This window comes from Glycine max, chromosome 11 (assembly GCF_000004515.6).
Source record: "Glycine max cultivar Williams 82 chromosome 11, Glycine_max_v4.0, whole genome shotgun sequence".
NCBI classification, from domain to species: domain Eukaryota; kingdom Viridiplantae; phylum Streptophyta; class Magnoliopsida; order Fabales; family Fabaceae; genus Glycine; species Glycine max.
Genome location: NC_038247.2, coordinates 3,543,702 through 3,563,521, shown reverse-complemented (window position 1 = coordinate 3,563,521; position 19,820 = coordinate 3,543,702). Strand labels below are relative to the sequence as shown.

Below are 19,820 nucleotides of genomic sequence, written 5' to 3'. Positions count from 1 at the left end.
GCATTATATTAGTGATTATTTGAAGAAAAGAAGTTTTGTTAATTTTTAAATTTCTTAATAATAATAATAATTTAAAATTGCATTTGATTCATATTCCTAGAAATATATTATAATATATTTTTTAAAATATCATTATATATAAATTATTCAAATATTAATTTAAATCAAAGGAATGGTACATTTACTAACTTGTACCAATTACAGAACTTAAAACTGTTATACAATATGTCAGTGTCTCATTCTCTTGCAAAAGTGATTGCTCAGTGTGTTAAATTGCTAAGCCAGAAAGAAAAAAAAAAAGAGCACATTTCTCCTAGAGACAATGCAAATATCACACATATAATCAGTCCAACACGTTCGACAAACAATAAAATGTCATGTTTCAAAATCTACAAAGCTAGAAGGTTAACTTTACAATCATGATCTTAGATTTGCCACTCGACATAGAAAGATTGTTAAGCTTAGGAAAGGGGGTTTCACTACGGTTAAAAATTTCTGCTATTTCTGAGCTGGATTGAGATAAATCTCATTCAATTTTTTTTTATTTCTTCAAATAATCACTAATATAATGGCTAATTGCATTGCTCATAAATCGATTATGATCCGTCAAATAGAAAGTAAAGAAATAAAAAAAAAATTGGAATAATAGAAACAAAAAACAAATGGAGTGAAAAATGTGTTATTTAGATGAATATAACAACAATAACAATGATGCATAGGCTTGATTATTTACATGAAAAATATGTTGATGTAAAAAATATAAATTAAAAGGCATTACACAAGATGATAATTTTATACAAAAACATATTAATATTTAATTTATAAAATTAAGTATACAAATTGCATGAAAATTAATGAAAATTTGCATAAAATTATAGTAATATCTAAATCACAATGGCTGAAAATGAAAAAATTTGCATAAAATTATAGTAATATCTAAATCACAATGGCTGAAAATGAAAAAATTTGCATTAAATTGTATCTCTTTATAACTTTCGCTATTTTTAATACTATTATTTTATTGCCACATTTGCAGAGTGAAACAATTTTGGGATAAGGTTGAAGTGTGTGGTTTCTGTGAGTTATTTAGGAATTTTCTTTTTATATGTTTAAAATTATTTTTGAGTTTAATTTTTATATATATCAATGAAAATATTTTTTACATTATTAATCAATTAAAAATTACCTTAAATATAATTATTAAAATAATTATTACAAAATTCAATAATTTTTAATTATGAAAACATAGTTTAAACACCAAGAATATAATTTTTTTTACACTTTTATCCAATCATAAGCTATTATGTACATGAGTTTATTAAATTTTATAATAATTATTTTAAAAATTGTATCAATCTAGATCTTTAATTGGTTGGAAATGTAAAATTCTTTACTCAAGCAGTGCATAAAAGTTAATTTCTTTTACTATATAATAATTAATGATATAATAATTTATGATTGAATGATAGTGTAAAAAAAATTATACTCTCAATGTATTTCAATTAAATTCTTTTTATATTATATAAATATTAACACAAATATGCTTACTTTGTCGATATGTAAACGGTTAAACAATTAATATTTATTTTACTTCAACAATTGATAATTTATATCACCTAAAAGAAATAATTAATATATACCTTTTGAAATTGTCTCTTAAAAGCGTGATACCAATCCGTTGTACAATATCAAAGATAATGCATAGCTGTTGAGATGGAAAATGTGTCCATGACGAATGAAATAAATGGAAACGAATTGTAAAATATTTAGAACAATGCCCGTGCGTTGCACGGGTTCCTTGAATAGTGATTGTCACATTTCATACCTTGTTTTTTCTTTGTTAATGAGATTTGAAAACTGCGGTGCAGAGTGCGCCCCATGTGTTACACTCACATGCAACAACAGAACAATATCAATGCACCATGAAATTCATCTTTCAAAAGAATAAAAAGAAAAGCTTCTATTTAAAGAGTAAAGTAGAATAACATCACTTTTTTTTTGTTTACCTCATTTGCTCTATTTATAAGGTTTAATTTATACTTAATATACTTGTAAAAAAGAAAGAAGTAAACTACAATTTATGAAAATGACGTATAAAGATAACTTTTTTTTTATCTGTGCTACAGTCCAAACGAAAATTAACTAGTATTATAATTGAGAGGCAGTGACATACCAACAATAGCCTCTCTTACAAATGTAACAGCTTTTAAAATAAAATAAAAAATGGACATGGGGCTCACCTCAACAAAAGGAAAAGAAAGGATAAAAGCCGCCAATTAAGCGGTACACGTCTATGCCTTGTTTTATTTGATTTGTTATTTTATTTGTTGGCAGCGTTTTCAGCTGTTAATATTTGTAGTTAAATTCAACAGCTATAACCAACATGTTTTTTTTACTGAATAACCATTGTACATGAAAGTGAAATCGAGTTCAAATTTTTTAAATAAAATCTTGGATTTGAGGTTTATTTGATCGGAAAATGTAATTAAAAAGAAAGACACATGATCAACTAAATTTCCTGAAAAAAAAAATCTCAACTAAGTTTCTTGATTAAGAAACTTGTTGATACTTCATGTCAATAATATGTTGACAAAAATAAAATTCATTTACTATATTTGATATATAGTTCTGATGGTGGGTACAAATTGGGAAGTTCTCATTCTCATGGTTTTGAGGATGAAAGCAAAAACTATATGAATCACTCCCCCACCAACCATTCCACCACGTCAATTAGGGGAAAGAAGAAAAGGGAAAAAAATAAAAGTTCTTGATTGAACCTCCCTTTCCCATTTATATTTATGGATTTCAGTATGCATGACTAATAACCCGTCTCATCTTGTCGGGGATTAATGACTTAGAAGAAGAAATAAATAGCGTACAACTTGGAAGCCCACTATAAAATGATGTTAATTAAGCTAGGAAATCAATATATAAAGTGAATTTTCCTAGTGATTGACGTCGAAGAAAAAGAAGCCGTGCACCTTTTCGAACAAGATCACCTCCACTCAATAATCAATTGGTATGTATAATTAAGAAAAACTAGTTACATACTTACACGGCAAACGCGTTGTCTAATAAAAATAATTATAATGTGCAATTAAATTAAAGAAGTAAACGTGGACATACCGAAGACACCCTCCGAACAATATATACGATAATCGCAGACGTGGTTTATAAAATAATTAATCGGGACGTCAATTTGTAATGAGGGTAGCTTGGGCCACAAATGGGGAAGTAATTTATTCTAATCTAACAAGGATTAAGAAGCTGTAGGCTGAGTGAGACCAACGGAAAGTTAAGCAGAGTTTTTGGTAGCCATCAGTATATATATAAAAATATTTGAGGACTAGGACAAAGGATGATGAGAGAAATGGTCAATTGGGTTGGTCTTTAAAGTTCAAAAGAAATGGCCTAGACTTCTAGTTTGGGTTGTGCTAGCTTGGGGTGAGAATATTAGTGCGTATACTTATAATCCAATTCCATCGATCAAATTAACACGAGCTAGAGCAGATAAAGTAAGAAGGCACGCCCTAGAAATTAGAGAAGGAGTGCATTTTGGTATTAGAAGAAAACAATATTAATATTAGAAATGACATAATCATGTGCGGGATTATGTAAAATGTTGTATAGAAAAAGAAAAAAGTTGGTGGGAATTTTGGCAGTGTTTGGAGAGGGATTAGGAGGCAAGGAGCGTGAGTGCGTTTTGCTGATGAAAGATGATAGATAGATAGATAGTGAGTGGGTTTGATGAAGATGATTCACGCCGGCAGCTTTACTCTTCTCTCTCTCTCTACCCAATTGGCAGTTTGGCACGCCTGCTCCCACTCATCAAATGCTTGTAAATTTCTCTCTCAAACAATGAAAAGGATCTCTTCTCCCTACCTTTTGCTCACACTTTGTTATTTTTCATCTTTTGTCAGACAGAATTCTATTCTAAGCATCAGCTAGGCCACAACCCCTATACATTACATTACTACCAAGTCATTCACACTTCTCAGTCAATCCCCTCTCTCTCTCTCTCTCTCCATAGCCATATATATTATTTTTATTTTTCAATAAAGAAGCCACCCTCCAATAAAAGAATAACCTAGAAAAGAAACCGAACCCCACTTCCCTTCCCCCCGCACATCGATTCCACAAAAAAGAGAAGATAGCATAGCATACCTCAATTTCAATCAAAACCACTACACTACAAATACACCACACAACTCGATTACATTTTTATTTCCACCTCACCCTCAGCAAAATTAACCAACTAACATATAGTATATCACTAATAATTAACTTTGTACATATATAGTAAGGTAAGTAGTATAATGGAATAGAATAAAGCGATCCCATTCGAAATTTCCAATTCCCACCGTTAAAAACACGTTACGTCCCATTTTCATTCTTTGCTTGCTTGCGCTGGGACGTGACCATATCCCATGCGAGAGTCAAAGTTTAGTGTGACAACAAAGGGTTAATAACCTTAAATGGATACCACGTTGTTTAGAGTAGTGAGTAGTTTCCAACATCACCAAGCTGATCAAGATCATCAATCCCTCAACAACTCCACCACAAGCAGCAGCTCTCGATCCTCCAGACAAGAGCAAAACTATCCCTACCCACAAGAACACGACGAAGAATGCTTCAACTTTTTCATGGATGATGAAGACTTATCCTCGTCTTCTTCCAAGCACTACTATCCCTATCAACCCCACCCTCCCTCCACTACCGACCATTCCTTCTCCCCCACTCCCGGCGTCGACGTTGTCTTCCCCTTCGAGTTCTCCTCCGGAAAGTGGGCCCAGGACATCCTCCTCGAAACCGCACGTGCCGTTGCCGACAAGAACACCACCCGCCTTCAACAACTCATGTGGATGCTAAACGAGCTCAGCTCCCCCTACGGCGACACCGACCAGAAACTAGCCTCGTACTTCCTCCAAGCCTTCTTCAGCCGCATCACCCAAGCCGGGGACCGAACCTACAAAACCTTAGCTTCAGCTTCCGAGAAAACATGCTCCTTCGAATCAACCCGCAAGACGGTGCTGAAGTTCCAAGAGTTGAGTCCCTGGACAACCTTCGGCCACGTGGCATCCAATGGCGCCATCTTAGAAGCCTTGGAAGGAGAGCCCAAACTACACATAGTTGACATCAGCAACACCTATTGCACCCAATGGCCAACCCTCTTCGAAGCCTTGGCAACTCGAAACGATGACACTCCGCATCTCCGTTTAACCTCCGTCGTCACCGCCGGCGCCACCGCGCAGAAGGTCATGAAGGAAATCGGAGCCAGAATGGAGAAATTCGCCAGACTCATGGGCGTGCCCTTTAAATTCAACGTCGTTCATCATGTAGGTCAACTCTCTGACCTCGATTTCAGTGTGCTAGATATTAAAGAAGACGAGGCGTTGGCGATTAACTGTGTTAACACCTTGCATTCGATCGCCGCCGTGGGGAACCACCGTGACGCGGTTATATCTTCGTTGAGGAGGTTGAAACCGAGGATCGTGACGGTGGTGGAGGAGGAGGCTGATTTGGACATTGGATTGGAAGGGTTTGAGTTCGTGAAAGGGTTTGAAGAGTGTTTGAGGTGGTTTAGGGTTTACTTTGAGGCCTTGGACGAGAGTTTTCCGCGGACGAGCAACGAGCGTTTGATGCTTGAGAGGGCGGCGGGGAGGGCGGTGGTGGACCTGGTGGCGTGTTCTCCGGCGGATTCCGTAGAGAGGCGGGAGAAGGCGGCGCGGTGGGCGAGGAGGATGCATGGAGGTGGGGGGTTCAATACGGTGGCGTTTAGCGAAGAGGTATGCGATGATGTGAGGGCGTTGTTGAGGAGGTATAGGGAAGGGTGGGCAATGACACAGTGCTCCGACGCCGGAATATTCCTGACGTGGAAGGAGCAGCCGGTGGTGTGGGCCAGTGCATGGAGGGCCTTGACGTAGAGTAGAGGAGAATGACTTGACGTGAGTAAGGTGTTGAGGGACGGATTCCCACGTGCTCTCTGTTCCGGAAACACGTGCCCAACGCTGAGGGTTCTTTTTTTCTTTTTTCTTTTAAGGTAATTAATTAATGGCTTTTTTTACTTCCTGTTTTGAGTTTGCTACGTAAGGCAGTGGGATTAATTGGAAGGTATGAGGGTGATAGGAGGAAGGGGATTTTCCTGTATTATTCAAAAAAGGAATCATCATCAAGTAAATTAATTTTCATTATTAACTTTTTTTCACATTTCGTTTTTTATACTTTTGCTTTATGAAGTATTGTATATATAGTTTCTTATATGGCTTTATATTTCAAATTTCAATGATTTCTGTATATATAGTTTATTATATGGCTTTATGAAGTTTTGACATTTCGGTTTGGTTTCGACTGATCACTGTTATATATGGATTGGGCAAAAGATTCATTGATATTTAATTATGCAATGATAAAAAAAATCATTGAATTTAGTTTTAAATATATAAAAATGATACATTTAAATCAGTTATATATCCTAGCTAGTGTTATGTTGAAGTTGTTTTTTCTTAATTATTTTTCTATAATAATAGATAAAAAAAATTACAGTTGTTGACTGATAATCACAATTTTGTTGTTACTTATCTCCTTAAATCTGGGATCATTTCCAGCTAAAAAAAATACTCCTTGCGTGACCTTTTCAACAACTAAGAAAAATAGTAATGAATGTCAATGATTTTGAAATTGCTTGTATATTCTCTCAAGTATTTGTTATTTTATTTTGGTTTTAATAACATATTCTTAATTTATTAGACTAAAATATAACTAATTGTCGCAATCCAAATTTGTAGGTTCAAGCGTATTGATTATTGACTAAGTTCAAGTAGGCGGTAGTTGATTATTGATATATATTATATTACTATCTAAAGCTTGGTTCTGGTCCAGATTTGACCAGAGATAGAAGCATAATTGTTTGTGCGTTAACTAATCATCAAGGCATAAAACATAATTAAGAAAGACAATGCTCTGATAATTAATTTTGTTTTTTACAATAGTTAGCCTTACCGACCCTACCAAAACAATTTAATTCATATTCTCAATTAGGTCCCAAAGAAATAGGATTTGGTATTTTGGCGTAAGAAGATGATATCAGCTTTATATAAGGATATTACAAGTTTAACAAAGAATATTAGGAGTTTAAAGAAAAAGTAAATGAACATTCATAAACGAACACAAAATGAGGTGGTTATCTAGTTTATGGGCAACAGAATCTTAGGACGGTCACCAAGTTGGGTTATTGCTTGGGAATATCATTAAAAGGAGTATAGATGTATAGTCATTAGTGGGTTAAAGGTTTTAGTGGCCAGCACGCTGTCTTTGAAATGGTCTTGTTCTTCTTTTTTAATTTCTCTCCCACACCCTCTCTCTTTCTTTCTATGAGCCTAAAACTTTTTTAACTTTACTCTCTGTATGGCCCCCCTCATGGAGGTAAGAAAGCCAATAAATTGGTAAGTACATAAACAATGAAAAGGAAATAATATGAATAGTGGGTTCATCTTTTTAGGGTTGCACATCTTGAACTTCTGATAAGACTTGCCCCCTCCACGTTAACATATTCACACTCCACTCTTTTTTGCATCTTTTCCCCCCCTTGATTTAAATTAAAAACATTTATAGCTTCTTGCTTTTGGTTTTTTATCAAAGGAGTTTGATGCTGGCCCATACCTTCTTCTGCAGGTTTAAGCTTTTGTATCCTTTTCTATAGCTATGACAACGACAAGCTGATGTCTTTATATTTTAATGGGGCCAAGTTCATGTAGAATGCTAACTCCAGTGTATTAATTTCAAACCCACAGTACTTCAGGATCCCTGTCTCTCCGTATTCATCCGTTTCCTTCTTAAAAATATTCCTCCTTCCGACAATAATGGAAGAAAATGTTTTTCTGATTACACAATAGAAAAACCTAATAAAAAAGAATGAACAAGAAAGAAAACGAAGACCAATTAAAATGAAATACATTTATTGTGTCTATAGTTCCTCCCCCTCCTGATAAGAAAGAAAATGAGGACTAAACTTGCAATTAAAACTAAATGGATTTATGGTATCTAGAGTGTCTCCTTGACTCTTTTTTTTTTTTCAGTTACCTTTGGGCTCGCCTGAGATGGTGGTTTTATCCAATTTCAGTTATTAGGATTGCTACAGAATTGGGCCCAACAATAGGCTTTCATGTGGTGCTTATTAGGTTGTTATTTCTGCACCTCTAAGTTGTTTTCTGCACTCTTTCCTAAATGTTTTTTTTTTTTTTTTTATCTTTTGGATTCATCCTTCTGAAAGTCAAAATCTGTAATTAATCCGAAATATAATTTTACATTTCGGATGGGTGATTCCAGAAACCATAAAAGAGGTACAGCAAACAACATCCCGCTCATTATTACCGATAACAACTTGCCAAATACTAGTACTAGACACACGAGCCGTCATCCACCCGCAAAACGATTATGAGAGATGTACCAGATGGTTCAATACCCCCTCTATTTTCACCCAACTAAAAGACACCTCTTCCATTTCCTATTAAGGAAGATTCTCGGGCTCTTGGCCGCTATACAAATTGTGAATGTCGCGAAACTTATAAATTTGAGTTATCATATTAAAAAAAAAAATGCCTTGAGTTTCACTAATCCTATGTTCATGTCGGTCCTAACCTTATGCGCAATCTGGATATGCTTGTAGTTATCCAAAAACTCTCCTTTCCGGGAAAGAAAATTATTGAGCAAGAGCTCGCTCATGATGCCATTAAATAGCTAACCTATCATCCCCACCTCTATGCACGTGAAGCAATTCCAATCAGGTAACCAAGGTGCCAACATAGACTAGAGAGTAGAGTAGTAAACAATACACACATGAAAGAATCATTTACATAACTAACAATTCATTACATGATGTCATGACACAACTCATCAACAATGCTGGATTATTAGCAAAATTCCAATCAAGTGGATAATCTTTCTCGTATACATGCGCTCCCTCAAACTATTCTCAGCTTACCCTAAATTAAAGTGAGCATATTATTGAGACTCGGGTTTCTATATAACCGTATACCAAATCTTTGTATATTACAATGTACAAAGAGAAGCTACATTATTTGAAGCCGTTCCAGCCTTGAGGCAGTCTCCATTTTCTGTGCCAATAGATAGACACTCTTGACCACAATGGGAATTCAAAACTGTACTCAAGAGGCTGATCAACAGGTCCTGCCACTATCAAAGGCAACCATACATATCTCGAGTCTCTTAAGTTGGCAGGATTCCACCGATCAGCCATGAAAATAAATGAACCCGGAAAGCCAGGTAGAGGAACCACAAAAGTGCTCTGAGCAAAGAAGGTTGTAAGCCTAAACATTTTGTTTCCCCCAATGCAGGGATTTCCAACTGTTTCCCAAGGCCCCAAAATAGACTCAGCTGCATGAGCCAATGCTTCATTTGGCGCCCATCCTGTGCAGCCTGACGTGATCATGTAATATGTGCCCTGATGCTTGAACAAAGCTGGTGCTTCTCTATGCTGTCCCACAAGTATCCTTCTCATAACAGATGTAACGTTGAGATAATCTTCCGTAAGGGGTCCGATGTGCAGTTCACTATTGTCTTCAGAGGAGTAGATTATATATGCCACACCATCATCGTCTTTGAAAACTGTCATATCCCTGCTTTCATATCCATGGGGTCTTTGGCTACCAAGATAATCAAATGGCCCATCAGGCGTGTCACTGATTGCCACTCCAACAGCTGCTTTGGTATAGTTGGCATCATCAATATGCATCCACATCACAAACTTTCCAGACCTCTCATTGTAAATCACTTTCGGCCGCTCAAGCACATTAGACGTGTGCAGGTCATGGGTTTCATCTGTTTCCTCTGCTGCCAATACAATCCCCTCGTGTTTCCAGGTCCACAAATCCTTAGATGAATAGCAACCAACTCCAATAATGTCCACCTGGCGGAAAGAGAGGTATAACGACTTGAGTTCAGAGACAAAGTTATGCATCTAAGTAAATATACAAGGTCGGCAGAAAAATACTTTATATTAAAGAAAAAAGTATTCCTTTGGTAGCTACTTTAACAGAAAGATCATGGGCTCATTACATAGAGCAAAACCACTACTTTAACAGCAAGAGTATGGAAAGTTACTGTTTCAAAATACTACCTCCTTCCCATATCTTTTGATGTTTCAACTTTCTATTTTTCTCTCAAAACAATTGTTGTTTTAGGATTTCAAAGTCTAATTAATACATTTTTCTTAAATATACCCTTATTTAATACCCACTACTAGTGGTACAAGTATCAAAGATCAAGGTATTAAATAAGCATATTTTAGTCTAAATACAATAATTTATAGTTCCATTAAATATTTCTTAATCTATGTGCAATAACCTTAAACATCAAAAGATATGGAAAGGAGGTAGTATGCAAGTAATTGAAAGAACATACTAATTTAAAGAGAAACAAGTTTACTTTTCATAAAGTTGAGGGAGAAAAAGGAAATGCACAGATAAAAACAAAACACATTGTGGTGCTCTAACTATATCATCAGCATCTATTTGGGCATGGATAAGAAAATGTTCTATATGCAAACTCACTAGTGATACAATATTTTGCTCAAGTTATTCAGACACTGATACAAAAGTTTTTCCTCAGCCACTCCACTTGTAAACTTGCTAGCTCACCAAATGTGAATGTCAATTAATAAGGTGAATTTTGAGTCATGTAAAAGAAATTTCCCTGACTCCTGCCATCACTAAGTTTAACCAACTGGATGAGGCAAGGGAACATCCATGTAGAAGGTAAAAAGCCAGGACCATTTCATTTCTTTGTTTTTGAATACAGAAGCAATGTAAATTTCTCTGACTCACTTAATAACTTAGAGAAGTTGGACTATTTGGGTGAAACATTTTTCTAGGATTACCAAATTGCAGAAAAACTTTGATCTTTGGAAGAAAAAACTTCTTGTTCAGTTATAAGACCTTATAGTTGCTGAATTTCTAAGAGGTTTTCAACAAATAGCCATTGGATTTCTAAGCATTGGAAGGGTGAAAAAAACAATGAACTTGTGCAATTTCAGTGGTAGCAGAAGGTTTCCTTTTCTATTGAAAAGTACCACCAAGAATTCTATCTTCACACTTCATTCTAAAAAGTGCATCTTAAGGAATCCAAATCCATTAGGTTTATGTCAGTTAAGATGACTTCTTTTTTATTTTTTAATAAAAGCTCTTAATATCTTTGTATTTGCACGATCCAAATTATAAAGACATTGTAAATATCTACATCTGTCCACATGGAAGGTCAATTATATATCCCTTTTTTATAGACTAACAATAATATGGAAATCTTATGCCAATTTTAGCATATTAAAGACAAAATGAGACCTTTGAAACATATAACGTTTATCTGCCAAAGAATTCAATTATTCAGGATGATACTAAGAATGTTTAGAACCTAAAGATGCAGAAATTGCTTAAAATAGACTCAAAGATGCAGTACCTTCAATAATTTAACACAAATTAAATGCATCTCTAAATAAGCTACAGGATGCAAAGAAGGAAAATGCAGATATGAGAATCAAACATGCATCTCTAATCTACTAAGTTCTTGCTAACCAGGTAGTCTTCTTATGGTTTTTATTTTTCAAAATAAGCAAAAGACAAAACCATGTAAGCATTGCACTTATATAAAACGATGGAAGCCATTTTAACAACCATTAAATGTTTATAAATTATAATAGTGAAAAACAAGATACATAAAATCCTACAGCAATGATGACAATTATTAACTTGCAAACAAAATAACAGTTCACTTGAATAAAATGAATTACCCGAGCAGCTCCTTTCTTGTGAATTTGGTAGGTAGGCCCATCTTTATATTCACCATACCAATAGTATGTTCTTGATCTTTTATCATATATAATGCCCCCTCCATGGGCTTGAATAGGATTTCCATCAGTGTCTAACCAAATTCTCCCAGGGTAGTAGTAATAACTTTCGTTCACAGCAGTCTGCATTGGATCTATAGCTATTTTTTTACCAGGAAAAAACACATGTCTAAGTTGGGAATTTTCGTCCAAGAATTCATCAATCAGTGTGGTTGTCCGTTTAGGTCTTCGTTTTGCTGCCCGAGGGGACCTCTTCCCCCTTGGTGGGGGGATTTGAACGTCTTCCTCTTCCACTTCTTGAAGTTCATGGAATTGGGGATGATTACTAATACGCAATAGAGACTCTCCACCATTTCTATCTCTGTGACGAATAAGGGTATACAAATGAAGCAAAAATAAGCATCCTAACAAGCTCAATATCACAACATACGTTGAACATCTGCTCCCAACATTGCAACGTAAAGTTGTTGGTTTCCTGTTTTTGTTCCTCATCCTCATTTTCTCTTCCTTTTTATGTTCAAGATAATGCTGCAATTAACCAAATGCAACCGATGGAAACCTGATAACATGACCAAATAGAAGTCACAAACACAACTTCCCAACATGCTAAGAATTTCATAAACCAAAATCAGCTTAAATGAAACTGCAAATAATGACCCTAAATATTGCCTAATTGGGTTTCTAATTTTATCCCCGCACGCTAAGAATTTCATAAATAAAAAATCAGTTTATGAATTTTATATCCCCTGGCGGGCACCATTTTATCCCCTTTTCAGTTTCATGAATTTTACACATACTGCAATGCAATCACAAAATTAAAGTGAAACCAGTTTCAATGCTTGATTGGTTATAACAAATTACCCACTCTTGCAGGTTTGTCAGAGATAATTGGAACCCCTATCTTTACCCAACTTGGTACCTAAATATTAATAACTACCATCAATACTTCATTTTAATCTTCAGAGCTCAACCCTCATGTGTCAGATCCATTAAGCAATCCAACAACACATCTCACACCCAAATATTATGCAGACTCTACGAAGAACAAAAACCTAATAGGTGCATAACAATAATAAAGGCATCGGAATAATTAGCAACCTCTGAACAAAGCCAAGTGCAAGAAAAGTGAAGAGTCTCACCTGGTACCAACCGAACTATGGAATGAGAAGAATTCCCCGACATGCGTTTTCGTTGGTGACTTTAGAGGTGGTCACAGACACACTGGCATGACGCAACCACCGAACTAAGCTAAGTCCAAAAACGATGTAAGAGAGAGAAATGAATGAGATGATGTTGGGTAAGGGTAAGGGTAGTATGGATCTAAGTTTGAGGTTATGACATTGATTTGCAACCAAAGTGTGTTTTCACTGTTTTGGTACCGACCCCAGCCAACAGTTCTAGAACTTCTCTTTTTTCCATAAATGTGACCATCTCCTTTAAATTGTTTGTTCTATTTGCTATTCCTTTTTCTCCTTTAATTTCCTTCTATGTTCTGTTCTGTTCTGTTAACGGAACGCTTCTATGCTATGTTAATCTTCGTGATAATACTAGATTTTTACACTTTGATGCCCAATAAGACCACCACATTTAGCGACACCTCGGCATTTCAATCCACTTTATTTATTAATCTTAGGCCAAACGGTGATAATGATTGGTGATCTAACACGACTCTTCTTTTAACTTTTATGTGGTGTGGAAACCATAAGATCAATTTCTTTCCTTCTTAATTAGACCTTACTGTATTTTTATTTTTATTTTAACAGCCTTAATTAGACCTTATTACTTTTAATCCAATTATATAATCCAGCTAATGGTCAATAAAATGGACTTTGGGTTGAAAAATTATTATGGTGAGACGTTGTTATGTGAAAATAGCATTAACATAGGTGTTAAGCTTTAATTAGTTCCTTTTAAAAAAACATTAATTAGTTGTTACAGAAAATTTTAAAAGAAACTTGTTTTTTTTATTCCTCCTCTTTTTTTTTTTGGGTACAAGTTTTTATTACTCCTCTGAGATTGGCTTGCTTGGATTTAGATTTCAGTGAATTTTTGCGAAGCAATACAAAATATAGTGAAAGTATTGTAATGTTCATTAGGAGACTGTTAGTGTTCACATACACACAAAAAAACGAGACTGTTAGTTATAAATTGTCCATTACCATAAAATCACAGTACATATACTATTTTCAATATTGCCTCATTCTCGTAATTAAAAAATGCATGATCGTCCCTCTCAAAAAAAAAAAAAAGTATGATCGTCACATAGGGCTTTTAGTATTGGTTGGAAACGTGCATTCCATGTGCAATTGTGTATGTCATTTGACTCTTTTTTAAAAGCGTAGGTCATTTGACTTGTTCAATTATTCTTTGATAATAATCTTATTAAGAATTTTGTTGTTAATCATTTATATTGTAATCCCTATTAATTATGACATTTTTTCTCCCTTAATTATGTTTGACTCTGTATTTGTGGATTACTTTTAATCATACATTTTTTACTAAAAAAATTCAAAAAAATTCTTTATGACGACAAATTAATTATCTAAGTAACATTAACATAAATCTTAAACAAATAAGCTATAAAATGAAAGATTTTTACAGTTGAATATATTTGATAAAATTAGCTAAGTTAGTTGAACCTTATAAGTTACTAGTAATTTAAAAGCTAAATATTAATATTTACATAATATTATACTAATTAATAACTTTAAGCCTTTAACCAAATTGTAGCATGGGTGAATACTACAAAATCCTTTGGTAAGAAATCTTAATTCCCTTACATGAATCACATTATAAATAACTAAAGACACTTAATTTTCTTTTTGGGAATTGATTACAATTATACTTTGTAGTTTTGTGAATTTCAAAAAACACTCCATAGAAAAATCAACTGGATATTTTAATGGAAATAATAATGTATTTTAATCATCACTTATTATTATTAATTTACAAGTAGAAAAGGTACACTCAAACAATATTGTTGAGTTCAAGTCTTATAAATAAAATGTGAGCAAGTGAAAAAATTATACTAAATATGATGATCAATTAAATTAAATTTTTAAGTAGAAATTAATCATTAAAAAATTTAATAGATATTTATACTAATATTTTATTTTAAAAAATAATATTACCTGTTTCTCTTACTGTAGAGTGAATCATTTGCATTATATTTTTTTTAATAAATGAAGAGATATGGCCTTAAAAATATATTGTGGGGCCATTTGAGAAACTTTAATGAGTTTTTTTATTAGAGTAAAAATTTGATTAGATTATTTAAAATAAGAAATTTAATGTCACATTATAAGAAAATATGAAATATTATTAATAGAGTAGAAGAGAAACTTTGATGAATTTGTTAGTTGAAAATACTTTTAATTTGTAGTCAAATGAATCCACTTAAAAGGAAAAAAAATTGTGTACTAATTTATGCCTAACAATTTTTAAATCTAAATTTTTACTTAAATATCAAATTTCTTCCATCTAAATTAATAAAAGTTGATACCTCTACCATAAGTATTAGACGTATCAGCAACAGAGTTTAGTAAAAACAAGCCAACAAGATATAATATTTCGTAAATAAAACTAAACTAGTAATCTAACACAACTATTAATCTTTCTAAACGACTTAATTAGGGATAATTTATATTGTTAACTTCAGATGAATGAAGCAAGACTAATGTCATAACTTAAAACCAATTGCACACATTGTAGCTCATACAATCATTAAGCTGCAATAAATCACTCTTTTTTTTCCTCAAACATACAATATTCACACTTAAAACAGATTGCTTTCATCTATTTACATTGTTCTCCAATTTTTGTCTTACGACCTGAATGGAGTGCTAATTCTTAGACTGATTGGAAAAACTAAAAAAGGAAAGCAAAAGAAGTATACAACCCCCTCCCCCCCCTCCCGAAAAAAAAAATCCTACACCTACCTTTTAAGTTTGAAAATAAGTAAAATTTCCTATCTATATCTGAGGGTCCTAGAACAAATAGAAAGGGGTTTTCTCGAGCATTGAAGAGCCTGTGCCACCCAGGTGAGTACCAAGACTACCATAATAATGGAGAGAGACAACATAGATGACCATAACAATGTAGTTGAAATTCTTATTGGCCTGCATTGGTGCAACACAATTTCAGCAACTTTGTTCTTCACAACGGTGCATTTGGACAATCTTTGCAAGTCTGGATATATATCCAGCAAATCCTGGATGGATCTACTATAAGCATGGGCCATGTTGTATGAGGCTTCTGGAAGAAATCTCCCCTCTTTTCTGCATTCTTCTCTTGTGCCCTCTTCATGACACGTGAACTTCGCAAAAATCTAAACCAAAACACGTTTTATGAATTATGATTTTACTTCTCTATGATGTTGTAAAATAAATTAAACACATTCTATGGTTTAGTGAAGACTTACTTTTGATAAATCACCAATCCGAATAGCATCCTGAGGGCAATTATGTGGAACGTAGCTCAAGTTTGAGGATCCAGAGAAAGGGTCACAAATTTTTATGACTCCCATTAGTTCTTCATTTTCTTCACTCACTCCAAGGAGCCGATAAATCACCGACATATTAGAATTTAACTGAGACCAAAAAAAAAATCATTAAAATCAGAAAATAACACATTAGTCATTAGAATCGGAAGAAATCGTTTGTGTTCTTTTCCTTGTGATTCTGAATGAAGGAAATGAAACCAAATTTTCTACCTCAACTATGAAACTGTGGATGGTGTAGCCGATTTGAGCTATCAATTTCCCAGAGAAAGATTCATTAATGCAGGGCAACATCGAACCCAGGCTACTGTTTTGTGGATTTTCCAGGAAGTCTTCAAAAGCAAAGCATGCATCTTCTGCAAAGCTGCATGCAGAGTTTACACAATGTCGTGACACTTCAAAAGAGAATTCCATGACTTAAATCACGTTTATAACTCAAGCATGAAAGGTTGGTTAATTTACTCACGTGTGAAGGAAAAAATCAAAACCAGTCAAGAACCAGCACAGGCTTGTTAAGATCCAAAAGCAAAAAATTATGCTGCAACAAATGCAAAATATAAAAGTCATACATACCCATCGCGCAATGCAGAATAGAGCTACAAACAATATAGTTAATAAATAACATTGAGAGTGATATCTTACATTATAAATCCAGGACGCCAATGCAATAGCATTAGAACTGAGTCAAAAAACAGTAAAATGAGCAAGCATTAATTAATATCAACCAATGGTTTAAAGAAATTAGCCAGGTATAATACTATAACCAATTGTTTAATGCTTACCTAGTGCTGCAACCAGTGTCACTAAGTTGACTGTTAGAACAACAAAATGTGCTACATACCTATGTCACGTTTAAGAGCGCGAAATCAATAAAATCTAAGTAGGAAGTAAGAAACACAATCAGCATAAAATTGAAGTTGTTTAAAGGGAAAACATACGAAGTATGAGTGGCCTCGTCGAATGATTGTCCACTTCTGTCAATAAAACGGCGTATCACACGCGAGTTGCTTCTAAGGTCTTGAGTGCTGGAATTCAAACTCGCACATATCTGTGGATTATACGGAAGCAATAAAATCTGCATTTGGTTCGTTGTTTTCATGACTCTGCCTATAGTCCTAAGTGCATCTTCTCCTATACCCACCACAGATTCTTTCAATTTTTCTGTCCTTCGCAGGGTCTTCTGACTAGTGGCCAGGACAAAACTGGAAGCAATTCTGTCATACCACCCCAATTGCCTCAACTACAATTTTATCTAATAACATTGATTGAACTGTAAAGAAATTATTACATGGTCCAGAACCACCACGTGTATGTAGTAGTAAAGATAAATGTCCATGCGACAGTTTTTCAATTTACGAGAAAGAGTTAATAAAACTAAATTATGTGTCACATGAGCATTCCTTGAAATTATAGTGATTCTAGACCATGTAATAATTTCTTTGGAACGGTATGTAGGAAATTTGTGACTTACATGGCGAGAGAAGTGAAGAAGAGAAGTAGGAAGAAAATGTGGAGGTAGTAATTGTCCAAACAAAGTAGTGAAGCAGAGCCACTGCATAGATATTTCACGATGATGAAAATGGTCAAGGCCAGCCCACATAGCAACCAAACTAATGCAAATCCGTATCCATGGACTCCTGTAAATGCCGCAGACTGAAAAGGATCAGAAAGCAAGTGTAATAAACATATATATAATGATCATACACGTTATTTAGTTTTTAAATGTAGAGTAAAATAAACATAGCACAAAATTTAAGAAATAGAGAAGGAAAAAATCGGTTGAAGTGAGAAACTATTAACTACTCACAGCCACATAATGCTTGTTTCGAACATCAAAATCTCCATTGTAGTCTTTGAAATGTCGCAAAGGATCGGGTCTACTGAAGTTCCTTTCACGAACGGGGGACCCTGAGGCTAAACATTTTTGTTGAAACAAAGGAATGGAAACGAGGAACAAGAACAAAGGAAGAATTAAGAAGCGGTTTGTTGAGTTGAGCATGGCAGAGTCGGTTTTGTGGTTATTTTTTTAGCAAAGGGGAAAAGATGACATTTGGTGTCTCAAAATTGTGACAACTTTTTGAGTGAGGAGTGTGACTTATTGGGTAAGGTAAGAATAGCTTGTGACATGGTTTAGTGCAAGTTTTTTGTTATTGTGAAGGAAAGAGAAATGGTAATGCTACTTGCTAGAGATGGAGGTAACGAATCAGAAGCCGAAATAGTTGGTTCGTTAAATGCAAGGAATTGACCACTTTTAATTGGTTACTCCATGCATGCTCTATTCCGTGTCTTTAATGTAAGCTTAAGCATCGCCCTTTTTTATTTCCCACTTTTTGATACCTAGTTCGAACTATACACATCATAGAATGAACCAATAAAAAAAATGGTTTTTTTTTGCATATATACCTTTCTTTAGAATTGGCACGAGGCACGAGCATCTTACCTTCCAGTCGTTCACTACCCCGTCACTTTATCAAATATAAAATATATGAAAAGTTCTATAAAAATTATCTTTTATTATTTGAAATGAGTAGTTTGTGGGCCTTTTTATCAAGAGGGGACAATTTTTTTAAAATTACCAAAATGGTGATAGATTTTGAAAAAAATACCCGTACGGAAATAAGTCATAGATAAAAACACGATTTCGTAGTATAAATCGTAAATGTAATTTCAACTTCTGAACTTTCTCTTACTAAAAGCTTACGAACATACTAGTATATCTGTATATGTCAATTTTTTGTGCTTCCAAAAAAAATGTCAATTTTTTGTATATATATGATAACATCTTTATTTGTCCATACATGATATATGTCAATGTTTCTTTTTCTTTTTGTTCCATATACATGTCAATGTTAAGATCATGGGAAAAAAACTTATTCGTGCTTTTTTTTTCAACGAATAAGGGTCCTTCAAGCTCAATAGACGCACACCACAACCATAGATGGGCCAACTCTGTTTACTGTATGACTAAGGCCCAACACTTGTTCACTTCATTTATGGACCCCAATTCCCAAATTTACGGTTTACCCATGTTCAATTATGCACCGGCAGTTGATTTGTCACACATTATTTTTGTTGGGACACCCAGAAACACAAATAAAAAGACTAAAATATCTTTTATCTTTTCAATTAATACGGATTGACAATTCGTAAGACTCATACGGATTAACGATCCATATGACTCATAGATAATCCATATGAATTTTTATTATTATTTTTAATTCATACGGATTGTTGATCCGTATGAGTTAAAAAAAAACTCATAAGGATCACCAATTTGTATTTAAAAAAAATGTAAATGACATTTTAGCCCTTTCACCTGTATTGTTGGATGCCCAAAGCAATTGCCTTATACATCGGATCATCATTTTATCGGGACCCCAATTTCCAACATTTTTTTTGAATTTTCTAAAACTACCCCTACTAATAAACATATGAATTCAATGGATTCACACTCCTATGATTCAT

The 19,820-nt window shown here is 34.2% G+C and overlaps 3 protein-coding genes across 3 annotated transcripts; 1 reads left to right on the top strand and 2 right to left on the bottom strand.

Annotated features, from left to right (window-relative positions):
* Window positions 1-3,883: 3,883 nt before the first annotated feature.
* Window positions 3,884-8,582, top strand: LOC100797072 (protein SHORT-ROOT). The gene has a single exon (XM_003538741.5). It carries the CDS (start codon window positions 4,476-4,478, stop codon window positions 5,922-5,924), a length of 1,449 nt encoding a protein of 482 aa, XP_003538789.1. The 5' UTR covers window positions 3,884-4,475; the 3' UTR covers window positions 5,925-8,582.
* Window positions 8,583-8,836: 254 nt separating this feature from the next.
* LOC100782607 (uncharacterized) lies at window positions 8,837-13,401 on the bottom strand. The gene is made up of 3 exons (XM_006590565.4): window positions 12,997-13,401; window positions 11,801-12,416; window positions 8,837-9,925 (listed from the first exon to the last, which is right to left on the bottom strand). Exons 2-3 carry the CDS (start codon window positions 12,353-12,355, stop codon window positions 9,074-9,076), a joined length of 1,407 nt encoding a protein of 468 aa, XP_006590628.1. The 5' UTR covers window positions 12,356-12,416; window positions 12,997-13,401; the 3' UTR covers window positions 8,837-9,073.
* A 2,185-nt stretch (window positions 13,402-15,586) lies between these two features.
* LOC102663118 (uncharacterized) lies at window positions 15,587-18,465 on the bottom strand. Its single transcript, XM_006590564.4, has 9 exons — window positions 18,163-18,465; window positions 17,827-18,008; window positions 17,294-17,569; window positions 17,138-17,196; window positions 16,998-17,034; window positions 16,822-16,893; window positions 16,569-16,719; window positions 16,278-16,445; window positions 15,587-16,184 (listed from the first exon to the last, which is right to left on the bottom strand). The coding sequence occupies exons 1-9, from the start codon at window positions 18,352-18,354 to the stop codon at window positions 15,825-15,827; spliced, it is 1,497 nt and encodes a 498-aa protein (XP_006590627.1). The 5' UTR covers window positions 18,355-18,465; the 3' UTR covers window positions 15,587-15,824.
* Between the last annotated feature and the right edge of the window lie 1,355 nt (window positions 18,466-19,820).

Coding starts and splice junctions, on each gene's coding strand:
- LOC100797072 (XM_003538741.5), top strand. CDS start 4,476: ATGGATACCACGTTGTTTAGAGTAGTGAGTAGTTTCCAACATCACCAA.
- LOC100782607 (XM_006590565.4), bottom strand. CDS start 12,355: ATGAGGATGAGGAACAAAAACAGGAAACCAACAACTTTACGTTGCAAT. Junction 9,926..11,800: donor ACAAGAAAGGAGCTGCTCGG/GTAATTCATTTT, acceptor TCTTTCCGCCAG/GTGGACATTATTGGAGTTGG.
- LOC102663118 (XM_006590564.4), bottom strand. CDS start 18,354: ATGCTCAACTCAACAAACCGCTTCTTAATTCTTCCTTTGTTCTTGTTC. Junction 18,009..18,162: donor GAAACAAGCATTATGTGGCT/GTGAGTAGTTAA, acceptor GATCCTTTTCAG/TCTGCGGCATTTACAGGAGT. Junction 17,197..17,293: donor GACGAGGCCACTCATACTTC/GTATGTTTTCCC, acceptor AACGTGACATAG/GTATGTAGCACATTTTGTTG.